This window comes from Pteropus medius, unplaced genomic scaffold, assembly GCF_902729225.1.
Source record: "Pteropus medius unplaced genomic scaffold, Ma_sr-lr_union100, whole genome shotgun sequence".
Taxonomy (NCBI): domain Eukaryota; kingdom Metazoa; phylum Chordata; class Mammalia; order Chiroptera; family Pteropodidae; genus Pteropus; species Pteropus medius.
In genome coordinates, this window is record NW_024349798.1 from 4,487,995 (window position 1) to 4,510,908 (window position 22,914).

Genomic DNA, 22,914 nt, shown 5'->3' on the forward strand with positions numbered 1-22,914 from the left:
CACGCAGGCCACTGCCAGCAGGGGGTGCACGACACTGGGGCGGCCTGAGGGTTCAGACCCTGGGGAAAATCGTGTTGTCTACAGGCGCTGCCAAGCTGCTGAGCAGTCCTCGGTTGAACCTCGACCTTCATTGGCCTTCTTCCATTTCCCCTCCAGTACTGTTTTTTGTTGGGCATGGGTCCCCTTCTCCTCACAGAGAAGGTGTGGACCCTTCGCTTGGCCCTATCCCTCGCTCGGCGTTGCCCCTCCTGGGCCACTCGTCTCATGTGTCGGGGACCCAGTCAGGCCTGGCGCTGACGGCTGCCAGGGTGGGCAAGGCTCAGGGTGGACGAGGAATTTTTCTGGAAAATGGCTGTATTGGGTGGGCAGGAAGGCTGGGCATCCCAGGCTGTGGCTACTATCAAAGAGCACAGGTTCAAAAGGATGGGGAGGCCTGGGAATCCCGAGATCGGGTCTTAAAGTAGGAGGTTGCGGGTAAGGCCAGGGCCACATCGGATCGGTGTGTTCCAAGGCCAAGTTGGGGTCACCTGGGGCGAGGAGGGACCCAAAGCTAGATTGGGATTACCTTTGACAAGAGGGTCGTTAGTCGGGTTAGGGTCACTTTGGACGAGAGGATAGCAAGGTCGGGTCTGGGTCACTTGGAGCCGAGAGGGTCCCAGGGCATGGGCAGGGATCCCCTGTAGCAGGAGATTCGTGGGTCAGCTTGGGGTCACCTTGGGCAGAAAGGTTAAGAGGCCAGGCAGGGATAGCCTGTGCAAGAGGATTCCGGGGCATGGTCACCTAGGCCGAGAGGGTCCCGAGGCCTGATCGGGGTCACCTGGGGTGGGAGGGTCTCGTGGCAGGGGTGGGGCTGGGTGAGGGTGGCCTGGGCTGGAGTGTGGACAGCGCGGGGCCAACAGTCACCGCGGCTTGGCCTACTTGGGTCCCTGAGTGCCCAGGTCTCCAGCGACCCGACGACTCTGAGGATCCTCCGGTGACCTGAGGTGCACCCACAGGTAGGCCATTCAGCTCTCCCTGCCCAACCTCTGGCAGTTCCTAATAGCGGTTGCTGGGCCTAAGCAGGCCGGCCTTCACCCGGGCGCCGCCTGCTGACCAGCCCGGCTTTGGTCTTCACTCCTAGTGGGATCAGGATGCGACTGATTGAAATGACCCAAGTCAGGAGGTTTAATTCTCTTGCCACCCGAAGACTCCTTATAGATTAGTGACCGAGCGTCTCAATGCCCCATTTGATTTTCTTCATAACATCTTTTACTATCTGAAGTGGCATTTACTTATTTGTTTGCTTTTCTTCCCTCTGTCCTCCTTCACCAGAAAGTGGTCTCCATGAGGAAAGAGATTTTGTCTAGTTCATGGTTACTTCCAAGGGTGCTAGAATGCCTGGCACAGAGGAGGCACTGGTAAATATTTGTTAAGTAAAAAAGTCACAAAGACCTGGTTTTAAATCTTAACTCAATCCCTTAACTAGAGGCATGTCATTTTACCTTTCTGAACCTCAATTACCTATCCCTAAAATTAAAACAATAATGATAGTAATAATACCAAACTCAAAGGGTCAAGTGAGAAAATGCATAAGTGCTTATTACAATGCTTGGCACATAAATGCCAAATAAATGGTAGTATAATGTGAGTATAACTAGAGACTTATATAGCCTGGTCTCTATAATGACTATCCAGGAAAAAAATTGAATACAATTACAGGATGGGTAGGGAAGTGGATTATTAAGTTACAAACATCTTAAAAACCCTCTCTCTCCATCATTCTTCACAGACTACAACTCCTCCTCCCAACCAAAATGTCTACCGGAAAATTCTATGAACCTGGCTGACCAGTCCTTCCATTCACCCTGCCTCGTCTTCACTTAATCTTTTTACTTTCAAGACCAATCCTTGCCATTTCCAACTTAGATTGGTTACACCTTGCAATTTTGTCCAGCCTTTTCTAAACCTGATCCTGGTTCTGCATAACCAAATCCAGGAACAGAACTGGCTGGCTCAGAATTTCCCCAGGTGAGGATGGGGAGCTGGAAGAAGAATGACAATGCAGATCAAGACAAACAATTGCAGAGTACTAATTGTATATCTTTGTTCTTAATCACATCACTGGTGTCTGCTCTTGTAATTATTATTATCGTAATCATGAACTGGGAGGGTGTGAAGGTCACTGGCAAAGGAAAATTGTTATGTGCAGAGAGTCCAGGCTCTGGACTCTTGCTCAAAAAAAACTACACACAATCACTGAACCCTTTTGATGTTTTTCAACAGTCACTGTAAAATTTATCAAATTTCTGCTCAGGGGCCAAAAAAAGGCCAAACCTATATGTTCTCTCTAGTCTTTTCCCTCCACATGGACTCCCAGATTAGGGTCATAATTTGTTCAAAGTTACACAGTAGAGCTGAGACCCAGGTGTTCAGGTTCCTGGGCTCTTTAACAGCCTCTGGTATGTAAATGACTCACATTCATATAGGAGGAATATATGCAGAGCAATTACATGATATACTCCATGGAGTTATCATGGCTCAGACATTTCTTAAGATTGATTGCAAAAGTTAAAAGTGGGTGGTGACATTTATAAACTAATCTTATAGCTTTACAAAAGGCAGTGAACCAAGTCATTACTATAGTTGACCGACATATATAGATATATACATACATCCATACACTATATGCATTTTCTAAACAAAACCAAGATGTCAGCTATTTCTTTTGCAGGGACACATTCTATCATCTATATCTATCTATCCATCTATCTATCCACCTATCTATCATCTATCTATATCTGTATATACATATATATGTGTATATATATATTTTGTACAGCAGTGTCAAAGTTGCTGATGTTCAATGCAGAATTTTAGAATAGGACTTTTTTTTATTGTTTCCACAAGAACAATGTTAAAATTGGGGGGTGCATTCTACACCAAGGGCTGTATACATACTCCATTCAGTAATTGAGAGACATTATATTGTAGTGGTTAAACCTGATTATTGACTCTGGCCATGCAGCCTCTAATTGAATCTTACATCTTAATGTCTTACTTAACCATTCTGTGCCTTGGCTTCCTTGTATAAAAACGGGAAGATATAGTACCCACTTCATAAGATTGTTGTGAGGATTCAATGCATTAAAACACATAAAACACATAAAATACTTAGAAAAGTGCTTGGACCCAGTTTCCAGGTTGGGGGAGATTATGAGTAAAGCCACCTATAACCATTTGTGTACAGATTCTTGTGTAAAAATAAAATTTCCACATTTTAAATAAAAATTTTTATTTTTCTTGGGCAAAACTTAGTAATGGGATTGTTGGGTGGCATGAAAGTGTATGTTTAGCTTTATAAGAAACTGCCAAAATATTTTCCAGTGGCAGTGCCATTTTGCATTGTCACTGGCAATATATAACAGTTCTAGTTGCTGTATATCCTTGCCAGCACTTTATTTTTCTTAGCCATTTTAGTAGCTATATAGTAACATTTTATTGTGATTTAAATTTTCATTTCCCTAATGACATGATATTAAACATCTTTTCGTGGGCTTATTTGCCAATTATATATCTTTTTTTTGAAGCATCTTTAATTTTTTTATTTTTGCCTGTTTGAAAAATTGAGTTATTTTCTTTTTCCTTTTGTAGGCGAGGCAACCGTTGGTTGGCCTCACAGATTGCAAGGAACTTGTCAGTTTACAATCCCTTATATTTTATTTTTTAAGCCTACAGCGCCTGGTCTTCCTAGGTGGTCTCCCATCCAAGTAATAACCAGGCCTGACCCTGCTTAGCTTCTGAGATCAGACAGGATCTAGCTTGTTCAGGGTGGCATGGCCGTAGAGGAATTGTTTTCTTATTGTTGAATTTTGAGAGTTGTGTATATCTGGATACAAATCTTTTGTCAGATAAGCGATTTGCAAATATTTTCTCCCAATCTATGGCTTGTCTTTTCATTCTATTAACAGTCTTCTGCAGAGAAAAAGTTTTTAATTTTAACAAAGTCCAATTTATCAATTTTTCTTTTATGCTTTTGGTATCATAACTAAGAAATATTTGCTTAATCCAAGGTCACAGAGATAGTCTCCTGTGTTTTTTCTAGAAGTTTATAATTTTAGGTTTGCATTTAGATCTCTGCTCTATTTTGAATTAATTTCATATAATAGATTGAGATATATATCAAAGTGGGTTTCCCCCCATCCATGGATTCCAATTATTCCGCCACCATTTGTTAAAAAGACTATTCTTTTTTCATTGAATTGCACCCAAGTTGAAAATTACTCATATTTGTATAGGTCTATTTCTGGGCTCTCTTTTGCTGCTCCATTGATCTATGTATCTTCAATCTTTAGCCCAGGGTTTGACAAACTTTTTCTGTAATGGGCAAATAGAAAAATTTTTAGGCGGTGCATGGCAACGGGCAAAATTGATGATATCATCTAGATACTTATTGTATAAGACAAAACAAAATTTCTACAAAATTTTTATTAGTGAAATTCAATATAATAATCAATTTTTTTGGTAATATATATCTACTAATGGAGAAAATGAAGTTATTTTATGGGATAACATATTGCTTAGCTGGGGTTCAAAGATAGGTTTTCCTACCAGCAAAACTGATTGTAAATGTTTAGCTGTTAATGCTGATCTGTAACAAGATTTTGTATATTTCACCATGAAGATATGATATTGATCGAGTGCTTGAAAAGCATTGATAGATTATTTTAGATTCTCTCGATATTTGCCTTTTAACCAGTTATTATGTTATAGATTAATTACAGCCAATTGAAGAGTTTGTGGAAATGCATCAATTGCATAGTTAAATGGATTTTGAAATATGAAAATTTCCTTTGCACTTATATCAAGATCTGAAAAAATTCTGCTGGAACTATAGTTTGACCTTGAAAGATATATCTGCTGCATATTTGTGTGGAAATGAAGATTTCATTTCTCATTTTATCTTTTGACAGCATGCCATTTCTTAAAGCAGCTGGCCATTACTTGTGATTCAAACAAAGTCTGTTGTCATCAAAATGTCTGTACCACAGTATAAGTTTCACATATAAGCATTACAAAAGGTAACTTCAAAAGCTATTTAGTGTTGAGTAATAGTGGTTGAGGGCAGTTCTTCCAACCATTAAAAGTTGTCAAAACCATTTTTAGTTTGCAAGCTGTAGAAAATTGGATAGTGTGCTGAATTTGGCTCGTGGGCCAGTTTGCCTGCCTATGCTTCAGCAATACCATATTCTTTTCATTAGTGTAGCTTTATATCAACTTGAAACAAGGTAGTAAGATTCCTCCAGTATTGTTCCTTTTTCAAAATGATTTGGCTATTCTAGTCTCTTTGCCATTTCATATAGATTTTAGAATCAGCTTGTTGTTACCTACAAAAGATACTGCAGAGCTTCCATCAAGATGGCAGAATAGGTAAACACTGTACTTGCCTCCTCCCATAACCACATCAAAATTACAACTAAATTATAGAACAACCATCATTGAGAACCACCTATAAGACTAGCTGAACAGAAATCCTCTAACTAAGAATATAAAGAAGCCATGGGACTGGTGGGAGGGGTGGAGACTTGGATCCTGCAGGTCCCACACCCATGGTATGGCAAATAAGAACCAGGAGGGATATCTTGGCTACAGAAATTACCCCTGAGGAATGAGGAAGTGTCTGCCGGACACTCAGCTCCCCAGCCTGGAGCCCAGTGCAGGAAAAGGAGTCTCTATAATGTCTGGCTGTGAAAACCAGCAGGGATTGCATCTGAGTGAGATGAGGGCTGCTGGAGTCCAAGGGGTTCCTCATGAGAGGCCTGTACATGGACTTGCTCGCTCACACTCACTCCAAGCTCCAACTCAGGGGCAGCAACTTGAAAAGTGCCAGGGACATTGGGGAGGGGCAGAGATCAGATTAGCTATCTCTAGAGATGGCAATGCTGGAAGATGTCATTATTCTTTTGTTGAGCCCTCCCCCTGTCCAGCTGACAGGTATAGGTAGGTGTCAAATATGAACTCTTCTTTAACCTAGCTAACACTGTTCCCCTCACCACAGCTGCTTCCAGTGGCTTTTCTCTATAAGTGGCCTGCCTCAACTTGTGCTACAGACTTTCCTAAAGTCTCTCAAAGTTCCACAAACCACAAATAAGCAGCATCTGACCTTGGTGTGTCCTCTACCTCTTGCTAAACAGTCCCGAGCCCATCCTAAGTGGTGACCAGTGTCAACTTGCATTGTAACTCCCATCAGGTGGCCTCAAGCCTGGCAGAAGCTGTGGCCAGCATTGGTTTAAAGCACGGCTACAAATAAGGGGCCACCAGCCTGGCAGAAGTGGAGGATGGCCTCCGCTTGCATCATGATGCGCACCAAAGAATTCCATGCCAGGCACTAGTGGCAGCCAGCCTCAGTTCACAGCAAAGCCTCATACACGCACCTCCAAAACCAGCACTAGCGGTAATCAACCACAGATCAATTTAAAGCTCCCACCAGGTATCCTCAAGCCAGGCACAAATGGTACTTTATAAAAACTTTGGGCTTTCATTTGTTTCTCACTAATATATAGAAATACAATCAATTTTGTATATTGACCTTGTCTCTTGTTATCTTGTTAACTTATCTATTAGTTTTAGAATTTTTTTGTAGGTATCTTGGGATTTTGTACATAGGACATTATGTCATCTGAGAATGACTTTTGTTTCTTTTTGCCTTATATTTTTTTTACTGTATGTCTTATAATGTTTTTGTCTGGCTATGGTGTCAGGGTAACCTGGACCTCATAAAATGAATTGAGAAGTAGTTCCTCTTTTTGTGTTTCCTGGAAGAGATCGTGTAGAATTAGTGTTATTTCTTCCTTAAATGTTTGTTAAAATTTGTCAATAAAACCATCTCGGCCTGGTTTTATTTTGGAAGGTTTTTAACTACAAATATAATTTATTTAGTAGATATAGGACTATTTAGTTTACCTGTTACTTCTTGAGTGTGAATTTTGGTAGTTTGTGTCTTTCAAGGAATTGGTTTGTTTCATGTAAGTCGTTGAGCGAATAGGCATAAATATTGTTTTGATTATACTCTTTCAGTTTATTTGAAATGCTATTTTTATCACATACTAAATTCCCATAGATACATGGGTGTATATTTAGGTTCTTCTTTTTTATTCATCTGTTACTATCCTAGTTCGATATTGTTTTAATTAATAAAGCTGTATAACAACATATTTTAATATTTGGATAGTCTCTGGTCCTTATCTATTTTAGAATTTTCTTGGTAATCTCACACCTTTATACTTTTATATGGACTTCAGAGCCAGTTTTTAAAAAATCTTGTTGATATCTTTATTCTAAATGCTAAATTTACATGTAAAATTTGTAGATTTATTTAGGAGAATTAATATCTTAACAATATTGACTCTTCCTATGCAAGGACAAGATATGTTTCTCTGCTTATTCAAGCCTTTTTTATGTCTTTTGCTAGGAGTTTTACAGTTTTCTTCATATTAAGTTTTCTTCATATAGGTCATATCGGCATATAGCTTGTTACATTTATTCCTAAATGTTTCCTTATGGTATTGCTATTGTGAAAGTGATCTTTTCCTCTAATGTATTTTTCCAGCTGGTTTGTTTATAGGAAAATCATTGATTTAAAAAAATACTAAATTTGTTACCAGCCATCTTACCTTTCACTGTTTCTTACAGCGTTTGTTATTCTTTTGGGTTTTCTGTGTATACAATTTTATAATGTGCCAGTAATCATAAACTAGTTCCCTCTTTACCTATTTTTATGCTTCTTGATTCATTCTATCATCTAATTTAGTAGCACATTGCCACTAAGAGCTCATATAGTATACTGTGCCAGCCAAGGAATTGCCAAAAAGTGACACCCACCAATTAGATAAAGGCACCTCTCTGAATGGACCAATTAGCAAAAGACACTCTTTCTGCCAGTTGACCCAGCCTTGTGCCAGGGTGAATAGAGCACGGACTGGATCTCAGCCCCCATTCTCATCCCCTTGGCCAGGTGCCCTTATGTGAGGAACAGCCCTCATAACTGGACCCAATGACTCTGGGTTAGCATTTACAGAACAATGTTAGAAAATAATGTTGGAGCTGGCATTCTAGTCTTGATTCTGTTTTAACTGTGAATTTTTCTAGTAGTCACCAACAAGAAGCTTTGCTTTTGATTTGAGATATATATATTTTTTAGTATGTTATAGACAAGTCTTTTTCTTAATTTTTTTTTAAAGATCCAGAAATAGAGGTGAATTTTATCAAATGCCCTTTTGAAATTTATTGACATAGTAATACATTTTTAATCCTTTGACCAAAAAACGTGGTGAATTATACTAATAGATATCATAATAGTGAAAATATTGAATTATTCCTATATTTCTGTGATGAATTTCCCACTTGTTCATGCAATTCTGGATTCTATGTGTTATTAAGGACTTTTATGTCTTTAGTGAAATGGGTTTTAGTTTTTTTTTTAAGCTATCATTGTCAGATTTTGGTATCATTGTTATGCTAACGTGATTTTTGAATATTAGAGGTTTTCTATCTTTGTGTTTATGGATCAATTTAATAACATCAGGATGATCTGTTGCTTGAAAACAACTCACCCATTTGAGTTATTTGCACTTGCAGTGTTTGAGGGGTCTTTGACAATTTTCTCAATTTCCTTGTAGTTTATTCGAAGAAATATTTAGGTTTTTAAAAATCTCTTCTGCATTAAGTTGGTGATATCTATTTTTCTAGATAACCAACCCAGATCAGGCAGGCTGACAAATTTATATTAGCAGAGAGTTATACAATGCAGTTAAGTTTTTATGCATCATTAGTTATTTTTCCTTTTTTATTCTTAATGTGTCAGTGTGTTGGCTCCCTTTTTGTGTAGCCTCGATGTGCTAGTGGATTATTTATTTTAGGGGTTTTATTTCCCTACCGATCAGTCCTTCTTTTCCCTTTTCTAACTCAAGTTTTCTGCTATAGAATAATATCTGTGTTTCTAAGAAATTTAAAGTTAAGAAAACACATTACCAAAATAATTCTTTCAATGGAAAAAGGTTATTATAGACTCGAGGTCATCACATGTACTTAACAATGATCCTTTCCTTTCCGGAATCTCAACTATGGTATTTTAAAAATACCTGTAAGCATATAACTACATAAATGGAGCATTTGATTACATCTGGCTTTTGCTTAGGAGGCACCCCTTTCTCTCCTGTCATCAACGGCACTATCATTCAACTAAAGCACCATGTGCATCCTTAACATCCCTAATAGTGGGTGCTAAAGATGCTGGTGACCTGTAAGAAGTTCTTACAGCTGTGTAACTGCACAGAACTAGTTCCTTGAACCGGTTTAACCAGTAATGGTCTGTGTAGTAAAAAAAAAAAAAATCACACATATACACAATTAATTGATTTTTAATTTATGTGGGTTTTTTATTTCTAATTTAATAGAGAAAGGGTTTAGTATTATTAATTTTTTTGTTGATACACTTTTGTGTCAACATAATTTTTAAAAAATAAACTTTATTTTTTAGAGCAGTTTTAGGTTCACAGCAAAATTGAGAGGAAGATAGAGAGATTTCCCATATACTCCTTGCCACCTTATACACACAGCCTCCCTCACTATCAACATCCTGCACTGGAGTGGTACATTTGTTATAATCAATGAACCTTTGAATCAACTGACACATCATTATTCCCCAAAGTTTATAGCTTACAATAGGGTTCACTGCTGATGTACGTTCTGTGGCTTTTGAAAATTGTCTAACGACATGTATCCACCATTATAGTATCATATACAATAGTTTCACTGCCCTAAAAATCCCCTGTGTTCCACCAATTTATCTTTCTCTCCCCAACAACCCCTGGCAACCACTGATCTTTTTACTGCCTCCATAGCTTTGCCTTTTCCGGAATGTCATATCATTGAAACCATACAGGATTTAGCCTTTCAGAATGACTTCTTTCACTTAGTAATATGCATTTAAGCTTCCTTTATATCTTTTCATGGCTCATTTCTTTTTAGTGCTGAATAATATTTCATTGTCTAGATGTACTACGATTTATTTATCCATTCACCTATCGAAGACATCTTAACTGATTCCAAGTTTTGGAAGTTATGAATAAAATTGTTAGAAACATCCACGTGCAGGTTTTTGTGTGGACGCTGTTTGGGAGTCAGGGGCTAGGGCTTCCAGAAGCAGTAAACTGAGAGCCTGAGAGACCATATCTGTGGTAATAGACAGCTCCACGGCTGCCGTCCAGACTCAAGTCCTGTGGTTGGAAGAGTATCTGGTTTTAGTTCCTAGCCTAGGGAACTAACATGACTGATATTTCACTGGAATTTTATTTCCAGATGGGAGAAAAAAAATCAATAAACCACGTCCTGTAATTGCTTAACCCCTAAGGTAATCCCTAGACACTTCCCAAAACCACACGGATAGGAGGTGGGCTATAAGGGTACTGCAGCTGCATAGAAGAGAAATTGCCTCCAATTTCCTTTCTTGTGAAGTGCCACGAAGGATGGCAGATACAAACAATCTTCCTCTTCCGATGTATGTTGGGTGACTTGGTTGGTCATATTCTCATTTTTTAACTGCAAGTGCCAGACCCCAGGGAGTCACATCTAGATCAGGACCAGAGGAATGCACATCGCCCAGACAGACTAGCCTTGATCCTGGATACAGAATCCACCCAAAACCTAGTAGAGCAAGTGTCTTTTATGTTGTACATAAATGGTTTATTATATTAGAAAAGTTTCGAAATTTTATATACAAGAAATATTTTTTTTCCGGGGAGCAAAGAGGGTATATTTTCCCTCCCCCTTTCTGCTGGTAATAGAAACTTTGTGCATGTATAGATGGGTGTGGGGAGGGTAACCATTCCATGGTTCAGGAGGTGCTAACTCCTCCCCCATTTTCCCTTCTCCCCTCCCACCTTCTACCCTACTGAGACCCAAGCTAAACCAATAAGAGTCTTCTTGGGAGTTTTGCTGGAGCTACCAAGAAGGAGACATGCGTCTCTGGGATATTTGATAGAAGCCTAGAGCTCCTGGGGGCCATCTTGGCCCGGTGTATTTAGAGACTGCTTGACAAGAGGACACATAAAAGAAAGTAGAATTGAGAGAGAGAGACAAACCCTGATTACATTATTTGAACACTAGGACAGCCATTTCTGCAGCTTATTCCACTTTGGACTTCCAGTTATATGAGCAATAAATTCTTTGCTTAAGCTAGGTTGAGTGGGACTTCTGTTACTTATAAATGAAAGAATTCCTATTTGGTATATCAATTTAATTTTGTGAGTTGGACTAGGCTGGTAGCAGAGATAAGGAAAGAAGTGAAATTCACATGATGTATACTTAGTCATTTTAAAGTGTATAATTCAGTGTTATTTAGTGTATTTACAATGCTTTTTTTGTTTTTTTTTATGTGCAATATCAGAGATGCTTTAATTTGAAGGAAAATGTTTTTCTTTCATTATTGGAAAAAATGTTTTTTTCTGGAAATGAAAATCTCATTGTAGTAGTATCTAAAAATTAAAGCATATATTACTCTTGGGATAGAAAGAATGAAAAGAGAAGGAACTTGCTGCTATTCAAAGTATTTTCTTTTTCCTCACAATTATGTCTGCTCCAGACATATCCGACGAGAACAGCATATACTTTGATTAATTTATTTATTCATTCACTATTTACTGAGTGACTCCTGTGTGCTGGCCCTGCTCTTGTGTATGGGGATTCAATAGTTAAAAAAATATATATATATCTGCCTTCATGGAGCATAACTTCTAGCAGGGAAATCAGGTTAAATAAGATAAATAAGTAAATAAACCGCATCTTAAATAGTTTAAAAGAGCTAAGAAGAAAAAATGAACAGGGAAGATTGAGACAAAATAATAATGTTTTTGAAAGATGTGATGCTCAGGAAAGGCCTCATTAGAAAGTGACAAATTTTACTTATTTATTTTTAATTTTAATTTTTTTTTTTGGTATAATGGAGGCATATATTTCCATTTTACCCAAAAGACTATGCTTTCTTTGGGTACAGTGCCCAATACAACATGTGATCAAGGGTATAACAAATGCTTGATACTTTTTTTAACTTTGGTAAATTATACATAATATATAACTTATTGTTTAACCATTTAAAATGTAATAGTTCAGCAGTATCAAGTACATTTACAATGTTGTGCAAGCATTACCACTATCAATTTTGAGATCTTTCTCATCATCCCAAACTGAAAAACATACCCACTTTGGGTGGGGAACACACAATACAATATACAGATGATATATTATTGAATTGTACATTTGAAACCTGCGTAATTTTAACCAATGTCACCCCAATAAATTTAATAAAAAGATAATTACTCTCCATTTCCCTTTCCCCCCAGCCCCTGGTAACCACTATTCTATTCTCTGTGTCTTTGAATTTGACTCTTCTTAGTACTTCATATAACTGGAATTATACAATATTTGTCCTTTTGCAGATGCCTTATTTCACTTAGAATGTGAGAAAGTGACTTTTAAATAGAGATCTGAAAAAAACAAGAGAGCCAGCCATGTAGATACATGAGGGAAGTGTGCGCTCCATATTGGAAATAGTAAGTGCAAAGCTTTTGAGGCAGAAATGTGTTCTTTCCATTCTAGGTCAGCAGCTAGGCCTGTGACACAGGAGCAGGAAGAAAGAGGGGAAGTAAAGTAGTTGATGAGAGGAGATGAGAAGGCTAAAAGGCTGTGTAGGTCATCATAAGGCTAGGATCTTGTTTGAAGTGAGATGGGAACCATTAGAGTTTTGAGCAGAGGAGGGGGCATGACCCGACTTGAAAAAGACCATTCTTGTTGCTGCATGGAAAATGGATCACCGGGCGGCAGGGGTGGACACATTGATACCACTGAAGAGGCTATTGTAGAAATACAGGCAAGAGATGAGGCTGCGTTGGACTAGGGTGCTAAGAGTAGGGGTGGTGAAAAGGGATTGAATTCTGAGTATATTTCATAAGCAAAGCCAACGGGATTTGCTAACAAGCTGGATTTAGGATGTAAAAGAGAGAGAGGAATCAAGAATAACCCTGTGTAACTCAAAGAATGGAACTGACATTAATTGAAGCGAGGAAGACTGTAGGATGATCTTTTAGGAAAAATATGAGTAGCCCAGTTTGGACATGCCAAGCAGGTGATTGGATATTTAGGCATAGAGTCAGAGGCAAGGTCAAGGCTGGAGATATAAGTTTAGAAGTCATCAGCATATAGATGGATTTAAACCCAACAGACTGAGTGAGGTCACATATAGAGTGACTGTTGCCAGAAAAGAAACGAGTTCACAGACGGAACCCTGGAGCACTTTCATATTTAGAGGTTGAAGAGAGGAGGAGGAATTAGCAAAAAAGGTTGAGAAGGAACTGCTAGAAAGGAAGGAGGAAAACTAGTCTAGCACAATTTTTTGAAAGTCCAAGAGAAGAAAGCTTTCCAAAGATGAAAGAGTAATTCAACATTTTTGTATTTTGCATAATGTTTTCCTCATTTGTTTCCCAACTAGGGGTGATTCCACCTCTTCAACTAGAAAAACGATAATGTTCAGGAACTTAAAACTTCTTCTCTGGAAGAATTTCCTTTTAAAGGTGAGTATGTTTATCTGTGGGAGAAAATATGAGTCTCCTTGGGAGAGACTGAATGTTTAAGTTAAATGATTTCTGATAATGGATTAAAGAAAAAATTAAGAACTTTAATTGTAAAGGGGCTCTTTCCTGCAAGTGAGCCATGTTTTCACAGTAATTCTGTTAACCCTAATTATTAAAGATGACATCATTGTTACTGATTTCTAGCCATTGGTGTTATAGAAAAGTTAAAACGAGATGTCTCTAGCTAATTCTCATTCTATTTTTTTCTTTTCATGTGTTGTGCAGGGATGCTAGAAGAAATGAAAGGGTTCTTAATGGAAGAACATTTGCCATATAGCTACCTACGCTTGTATTTTATTTTCGATTAACATATAGCTTTCATTTTTATTTTAGAAGCGGAAGACCCTGTTAACAGTCCTTGAAATCTTGACGCCATTACTATTTTCTACAATTGTAATGTATCTTCGCTTCAGTAGTTTGCCAAGAAAAAGACCTCCTATCAACTACCACCCAATCGATATCAGTTCACTGCCAGAATTCTTCTATCATTTTCCTCTGAAAAGTAAATTTCAACTAGTTTATATCCCCTCCAAAAGTGAAACTTCAAAGGCTATCACTGAAATGGTGGAAAAAACCTTTGATGTTGAGTTTGAAGGTTAGACATAAAGATGGGGTAAGGATAAGGAGGGTATTTTATAAAATATAATTTGAAGTTTCTCCTGAGAATTCTTTCAGTAGTGATTCCAAATCTGGACTCTCCAAATTCTAGAGTGTGCAGAGGTGGTCATGGAGGGAAAGCAGTCCATGAGGTACTTTTTATTATTTCAAACGACACATTGGAGATTTGTACATTTATGTCACAGGCTTCAGGGCTAATTAAAATGTTAAGTATTTGTTTTTAACTCACTGTAGTAACACTGGTTATTTTATGTTAATCCAGAAACTCCGATTTGCCTTTATAACATGTCTCTGACTAATAAAAAATAGGAAACATTGAGAGATTCTGAATTCGCCTTCTAATCGGTCTTTCGCCTTCTCTTGTCCCATTCAAATCTAGTATCTATGTGGAGACAGAAAGATATTTGAAAGGTCAGTAGGACCTGGCCAATCTCCTGCATAAGCTTCTTCAGTGGCTTCCCATTGCATGGAGTCAACCAGACCCTTCTCCAAGGTCTGGCCACGCTTCCTCTTCAGTCTTAACTATTTCTGCTCTTCCTTGTGCTCCCACACTCTGGTCACATTACCATCTTTCAGTCCCTAGAATCTGTGAGCTTTTCTTCCCTTCTGACAGAAACTTTGCCCCCAGCCCTTCCTGCAGGTTGCTCCTTCTTATCCTCAGGTTTCATCTGAAATGGCCCTTCGGAATGTAGCCAAATAGGTTTTAGGTTTCTCACCTCTGTCTTTTTCTTTCTCACAGACCCCATCGGATATGTTCATAGCATTCTGAAAAATGTTTAATTACATTGCCACTCACTGCTTTCTGTGTGTTGTCTGTTCCTGCTATGGTCCACCTCTGTGAGGACAGAGGATCATGTCTGTTTTACTCATCACTGTGCTTATTACAGTGCCTGGCACGCAGTACCTACTCAATACATATTTATTGAATGAATCAATGCAGTTAGGTAGATAAAATTTTTCAAAATATGGAGTCCACAAAATGTGGAGTTAATTTTTCCAAATTACTATAATTGTAATATATGCTTTTGTAAAAATATTCTAACAGTAAATAAGGTAAGAAGTGAAAAGAAAACATCCTTCTCTCCCAGCTCTGAGTACCACTCAATGGGGACAATTCTTTAAAAGCCCTCAGTGGTAAAATGCGTGGGAACCACCATTTCGAAAGCTGTGCTTTATGCTTGCCTAGTATCCTAAAATACTATTCTAATTTATCTACTTTTTTTTTTTAGGCGAGGCAACACTTGGTGGACCTCACAGATTGCAAGGAACCTGTTATCTTACAATTCCTTATTTTTTATTTTTATTTTTTACACCTACAGCACCTAGTCTTCCTTGGTGGTCTCCCATTCAAGTACTAACCAGGCCCGACCCTGCTTAGCTTCTGAGATCAAACGGGATCGTACTTGTTCAGGGTGGCATGGCCATAGACTCAGTTACCTTTTATAAACAAGAGATTATGAAATTTTTTAAAACCAGAAATCTTCTCTTATGATGTGATAATTTAGATAAGACATGATGATAAAGAACAAGCCATGTGATGTCGACATAAAAAATGTCCCAACCTGTAGAGAATTTTAATGAGTTTATTTGATTCAAACTAACAACACTTGCCGGGAAGCAAAATCTCAATGCATTAAGAAAATGCTCTAGAGGCTGTGGTTCCATAGTGTAGCAGTTAGCACATCTGCTTTACACGAGAAGGTCCTGGGTTCGCGATCCATGGTCTCTGGCCATGCCACCCTGAACAAGCCCGATGTCTGATCTCAGAAGCTAAGCAGGGTCGGGCCTGGTTAGTACTTGGAAGAACAGGTGCTGTAGGCATAAAGAAAAAAAAATGCTCTGGAGAATGGCAGTTTTGCAGCTTATTCTATATATTAGAATCAAAGGAGGAGACATAAGGGAGTTTACATGAAATCCATTGGTGGTAGATTAAGGAGGTGGGAGAAAGCAAAGTGGGGAAGTCTCTGGGATTGGATAAAAAGTAAACCGGAGGGACACATACTTCCTTACATTGGTTAAGTACAGGATAGTTAATAATTAACATTTATAGCACATAGAGATGGTATCCAGGGAACAAGATAACAATGAGGGGTTCTGTGGTCTTGTGCTCTGGTGCCAGTAGGTTGTGCCTAGAGGGATCCAGAAAAGGATAGCTCTGACATGCCAAGGGTATGTTATCTTGGATGCAAAAAGATGATAATGGACAGACTCAGTTAAGGTAAAGATTGACCTTTGGCAAGAAAGCTATAGGCCCAGCATGTGACTACCTGCCATGATGGGCTTTTAGTTAGGAATTTTTATGTTCGGATCATCCTATGTGGTTAATTTCAGTCTCTGAGTTTGTAGGGCCTGCCATGCTGGCCTTCCCTGAGCTTGTCAGGTTTAGTATGTGACCCCTTTTTCATCCACAGTGAAATGGGAGGGTGATGGGTTTCGGGAGTCACGGGCTATCCAGGCAGGAGGACAGCAAATAACCAGGTCCTGAACTATCTGAGGATCTGAAAGTCATCAAAGGAGTCTGAAGTAAGTCGAGAAAGAGTGGTTTGAGATGAGGTTTGAAATGTCTGTAGGAGCCACATAATCTAGAGCTCTGCAGACCTTATTAAAGTGTTTGGGTTTTCTTTTACATGGAAAAGGCAGCTGTTGAAAAGGTTTTAAGAAGAGAGGTTAAATTTCTTTTAAAAGAGTTCTCTGGCTATTTTCTGGAAGTGATTGGAAGGAAATAGTATTTGCAGACATTCAGGAGGGAAAAGATGATGGCTTGAACTACGGAGATGGAGATGTGTAGATGAATTTAAGATAAATTTTGGAATGAGAAGTGATTAGTCAGAAGCCCTCTTGCCTCTTTTGTACTTTTCTCAATCAGTAGCTTCTCCCTCTCCCTAAATATTCAGTCTTTTCATCTGGGCTGAATTTTGGCCTCGCTTTCAAATAAACCTCAATCGCTTCCATTTTAAAAGAAAATATTTCCTATTCTGTTTTCCCTTTAAGATCCTACCTCAGGAAATTTAATTTTTTTCTTAATAAATGTTTTGAAAGGTTATTTCTATTTTATCACTTTCCACTCATTTCTTAACTCATTGTAATTTATGTTCTGCCTTCAATAGTATACTGATATCTGCTAAGAAAATGTCATTAATGACTTGTTAATTGCCAAATCCAGGGCTTTCTTTTCAGTCTTCATTGTTTGTCCTACTGTAATTGGGAGGCTTTCATTCACTTTACAATTCTTTTCTGCTTTGAATCTTGTGATAATATAATCTTCCTTTATTTCTACCTCCCTACATTTCCACTGCAGTCTTCTTTCTCTGGCTGTTCTCAGGAAGAGTGATTCTTGTCCTCAAACAGCCCCCTGCTGTTCTTTCCTCTCTCTCGCCTTATTACAAAATGATACATGAAACAATACCATATTTAAAGTAAAAGGTTAAAATTCCCATCCCGAATCTCACTTCCCAGAAGAATTCTTTGTTAATGATTTGGGATGTATTTTTCTGGAATTTAAAAATTAAAAGAGAAGACCCTTACATTTTAAAATAAATGGAAGTATTCTTTGCACTGAAATTTTCAAACAATATAGAAAGCTAAGGAATAAAAATTAAAATTTCCTCTTCATGCCATTCCCCTAAGCAGATCCTCTACCCTAGAAGTAATGACAAACAATAATTTGACAGTCCCTTCCAAGTTATGGTAGACTTCTATATATTTTTTTCTTCCCAGCATTTATTCCCCCTTTTGACAGACGCACAATCTGCGGGCTTACTTCTCCCTGCAGACTTGACCCCTCTCCCAGCCAATAATGACTCTACCCTGGGCTCAGAATGAGTCATGTAACCTGTGTCTACACCAGTCTGCACTTGGGAGTCCCCTTGCTATAGTGATTTGTCCAGGGAGGACACCTGACTTAGTAAGAGTCAAGGAAACACAGATTCTTTCTTCCTAGGAATTTCTGGGAAAGAGATTATTGCTGTTCCTTTTCTGGTAATATGGAAGCCTAGGTTATTTGGACTAACCCTCTTATTGCAAAACAAATGCTGGATAGATATTAAAAACGTGTTCTTGAAAGCATTAAAGAACTACATAGATAGTAAAGGACTACCTAGACAAAATCTACGGTAAAAATTTTTTATTTCTTTATTCAAAGAGTAATTACTTAGATGTTAATTTTATAACAGTTCATTAACTGAACATTTGTGTTTGTAAACCTTCCTGTATGTATGTTATTTTTAACTTAACCAAATATGTCTGTGTATGTGTGTGTGTGAGAGGGAGAGAGAAAGAGACAGAGACAGAGACAGAGAGAGAGACAGTGGGAGAGAAAAGTAACAAGGCGAAGAAAAAAGAACAACAGCAAAAATACACAGGAAAAAGGAAAAGGATTTACTTTTAAAATTCACTAAGAATCCTATCACCCAGATATAAGCTGTATTTAAAATCTTGGTATATACCCTTCCTGCCCTTTTTCTAACCATGTAAATAAACAAAAATAGGATCGTCTTGTGTGAACTATTTTGTAACTTGTTTTTTACTTACTATATTGTTAGCATGTTTCCATAGTCTTAGATATTTTCCTAAATAAAAAAGTCTGGGTGAAGGAAAGAACCCAAAGATGTCATTGGAGGCCCTAAACTGCTTTTGCTGAAATATGCATCATACAAGGGGAAACTAAGCTGGAGTCTTCATAGCCCTGTAAGGCACAGAGGGAAAGAAGAAGTCAAGGCTCATTCAATACGGGGCTTCTCAGGAGAGACCATCTCCCCATAAAGCTAGGACCCCAAATGCCTATGCCCTTAGGGAGTAAACGTGCCTCACTTCTAACCCTGAGGGACCAAAGGGAAAATTGCCGCCAAACTGAGCTCAGCAGTGAGGTCGCCTGTCCCTGAAATTTGTAGCTCAAATTCGCATCAACTGATTGTCAAAACAAAAACAAAAAAACCCTTCAAACTGTGGAGTGAGGCTTGGACTTCCCGATACAAATGTAAATCTTCTCTGGAGAAAGTATCATCATAGGTCTATCTCAAAGATGAGCCATCACAAATGTATCACAGTCAATGAGCGCACACACTAGGAAATAAGACATCAAGAGTGATCAGTATTAATAGACAGCAGAAACAGAACTAGAAAGATCTCAGATGAAATAATTGTTAGTCTCACATTATAAAATCACTGTTTACTAGATTTAAAGAAATAAGAACCTGGAAATGTTTGTAGATAGCATATCACTATAAAGAATTACCTAGCAGATTTGAAAAAAAGAACCAAACAGAACATTTAGAAATGAAAAAAATATCAAAATGTGAAAAGTCAGCTGAAGCTAAAACTAGTGAACTGGAAGACAGATTTAAAAAAGTTTCAGAATGCAACACAGATAAAAAGACAAAACATAACAGGAAGGTTAGGATACATGTTCTCTGTTCATCAACAAGCCTTTTTAACCTTTTTTGGAGGAAACGTATAGAATAGCTTTTACCTTAAAGTTAATTTATCCCATTACTGAGTTGTGACTCTTCTGGGGTCTCTTCTCAATGCCTCAAGTTATCTCCAAGGATGGTCAGAACTCAAATGCCTCCTGGTCTCATGTGGGTTCTAAGCACCATTTAGCTCAGACTTTCCTGGTACCGTAGGTAGGATGTGCTTAGTATTCATTAAAGGGCTCCTCGGTGCAGATTCTTAGGGCTATTTCTCTGCATAGCTTCTCCTCTTTGGAACTCTGACCAACTTTGAGCCACTTCAGACACTTCGAACTCTAATCTCTCTGTGTAAACTCAGCCACAGAGCTATGTTTGCTTGGGGTTCCCTTCCCTGTTCTATGGTCTTCAGAAAGAAAAGCAGGGCAATCAGTGGTCACCTGGTTTGTTTTTCATGTCTTAAGAATCATAATACTGTGCTACTTATTGTCCATTGTCTGAAAACATGATTTTGTTTGTTTGTTTTGTTCAGTTTTCTTGTTATTTATGTTAGGAGGGTAAATCCAGTCCCCATTACTCCGTCATGACTAGAAGTATAAGTTATAGAGTTTTTTTAAAAACGTACAGAAGAAATTGGCTTACAGAGATTGTGTCATGATGGGGGTGTTGGGGCCTGTGGTAGGTGAATGACTTCACCATCTTATCCTTAATATCGTTAGGATTTATTTTTACCATGTGCATGCTCTGTTTTTTAAATCTAGTTAATAAAAAATTCTCAGTATATTCAGAGACATTTGGGAAAATATTGCCACTCTGAAACAAAATTGGGCTCTTCTGAAAAGGAAACAATGAGAGAAAAAGAGGACTTGGAAATTAAAAATGATTATCAAAATAACTTTCATGAAAATAATGGAATGAACATATTCGAAGTTCAATTGGTGATCCAGGCAATAAAGTCAAGGAAGCTTCTGAGAATGTAAAGCAGAAAGGACAAAGAAGCGGAAACTGTAGAAGACAAGGTAATAGACATGAAGGCCAGAACTAGAAGACCCACCTTCATTGATTAGGATTTCTAGAAGGAAGAAAAAGGACCAACTGAGGGAAGGAAAACAAGGCAACAATAGAAAAGATTTCTGAAGAATACCCACGTTTTCAGATTGGAAGGGCTTACTAGTTCCAAGCAGGAAAACGAAAGAGGGCAAACTTGGACGCATATTAGTGACATTTCTGAATCCAGGGATAAAAGAATAAGTCCTATAAGTTTTCAGAGACAAAAAACTGATTACCTACAAGGAATCAGACTTTACACTCAAAAACACTGCATGATAAGTCACTTTGTAGTGCCTTTGACATTCTGAGGAAGAATTATTTTTCAAGGAAGGTCAAATCGGTCAAATGTGAGAGTGGTTGACCATAAAAATTATTTCTCCTATCAGATTATCTAAATTTTTTCATGATTTTGTTTCCCATTTTTGGTTGTTATAATCATGAAGAGAAGGCTGAAATGGAGCAATAGATATTTCCTCATTAACATGGACAAGCATTATATTCCATCTACTGTAGCCCTACGTGCTACCTAGCTAAGGAGAACTAGAATACAAGAGATTTCAGAACAGCAAAGATATTTAGACTCACCATTTGACTCTGTATTCCTACTGCCTAGCATAGCTCTGGGCATCTTGTATGTGCTCATGTTTGCAGAATGAATGAATGAGTGAATGAGGTCTGCCACTCCTCAACTGAGAAGCTAAAATCCTGTATCTTCATAAGTATAAAGGGAATAGTTGGGCAGCATTTGCCTTCCAGCCAGCCACTCACTGATTGGATTTTTCTCTCTGTAGTTCTAGGCTATTCTTCAGTGTCTTCCTTTGAAAGTTACATCATTCAGGATCCTAAAGCTTTCTATGTATTGACTGGAATTGTTTTTGATCATAGCTTCAATGATAGCAAGGAATCTTTGCCACTTGAGGTAAGAACATCTTTTCCATAACTATCTTATCATGCTACCCAGCTTTGAGCAAGAGTTTATTAAGAAGTCTTATTACCTGAGCTGCCCCTCTGCTTTCCTGTGTCAGCTTTGTCAGTTGGCTGCCATCTTATTTCTAGAGGAGATAAGAGAATGCTCCTGATTTCACATTTCACAACTTGGACTTTGAAGTCCATTTCGGGTTTTGATTTTTTAAAATAGAGAACTCGTCATGGGTATGGGGAGCACGGCATAGGGAATGTAGTCAGCGGTAATGTAATGGCAGTGTGTAGAGCCAGGGGGTTATAGAGTAATCGGGGGGAGAGGGGTCACTTCATAAACTATATAAATGCCTAACTAACGTACTGTATACTTGAAACTAATAATAAAATAAAATAAAATGCTAAAAAAAATTTTATTTAAAAAATTTTTAAAAAGGACAAAAAAAATAGACTTGTTTGGAGCAAGCCTCTATCCTGAGAATACAGGATATCGTACGTTCAATTGCTTCATTACAGAAGCAAGCCCCAATGCCAGCCAGACTCCACAGACTTGAATCCCAGCACTGTAATTTACTAGGTGTGTACCCTTGGGATAGTTACGAACATTTCTGAGCCTTAGTTTCCTCGTCGGTATAATGGGATTAATAGTAGTTCCTAACTCACAGAGCGTTGTGAGGATTAAATGAATTTATGTCTGTAAAGTACTTAAAACAGAACATGGAACAGAGGGATTCTCCAGAAGGATTAGTTATTGTTGTCATTGTTACTAATCTCAGGGACTTCAGATATGGTAGGTTTGTTTGTTTATTTCCTTGTTTAAAGAAAAGGCAGTGTTTTAAACATAGTAATATTTGGTTTTGGGGGGGGATGGGGAAACCAGTAACATATGGCTTTTGTTTTGCGCTAAACAGTCTACCTAATGATTAATTATTAGAACTTGCATGGGATGTTGATAGCTGGAGACAGACATGTTAATAAAATAACTAACATTTTTCAAGCACTTACAAATGCCAGGCACATTGCAGGGACCATTTCGCTTGATCATAGAGCACCTGTGAGGTAAATATATCATTCCCATTTTACTGATGAGGAAACCGAGGCAAGCGGATTAAGTAATTTGCCCAAAGCGCCATGGCTATTCAGTAGGAAATCTCAGGTTTGGATCCAGGTGGGCTCAGCTCATGCTCAGAACTGTTCTGTTGCCCTCCATTCCTGAAGAGGGCTCAGTGGCCCCTCATCTGTTTCCTAGGACAGTTGCAGCA

General features: G+C 38.3%; 1 protein-coding gene and 2 pseudogenes across 1 annotated transcript in view; 1 reads left to right on the forward strand and 2 right to left on the reverse strand.

The window, feature by feature from the left end:
• The first annotated feature begins 799 nt into the window (after window positions 1–799).
• LOC120620502 (ATP-binding cassette sub-family A member 17-like) overlaps window positions 800–22,914 on the forward strand; it is an 83,017-nt gene continuing 60,902 nt past the window's right edge. Inside the window, exons 1-4 of the mRNA XM_039885573.1 lie at window positions 800–995; window positions 13,520–13,601; window positions 13,995–14,256; window positions 21,526–21,653. Of these exons, the coding sequence (XP_039741507.1) occupies window positions 13,554–13,601; window positions 13,995–14,256; window positions 21,526–21,653 (438 nt within the window). The 5' untranslated portion in view covers window positions 800–995; window positions 13,520–13,553. The remainder of the gene's footprint in view (window positions 996–13,519; window positions 13,602–13,994; window positions 14,257–21,525; window positions 21,654–22,914) is intronic.
• Window positions 3,706–3,824, reverse strand: LOC120620644 (uncharacterized; annotated as a pseudogene).
• On the reverse strand, window positions 15,590–15,708 carry LOC120620634 (uncharacterized; annotated as a pseudogene).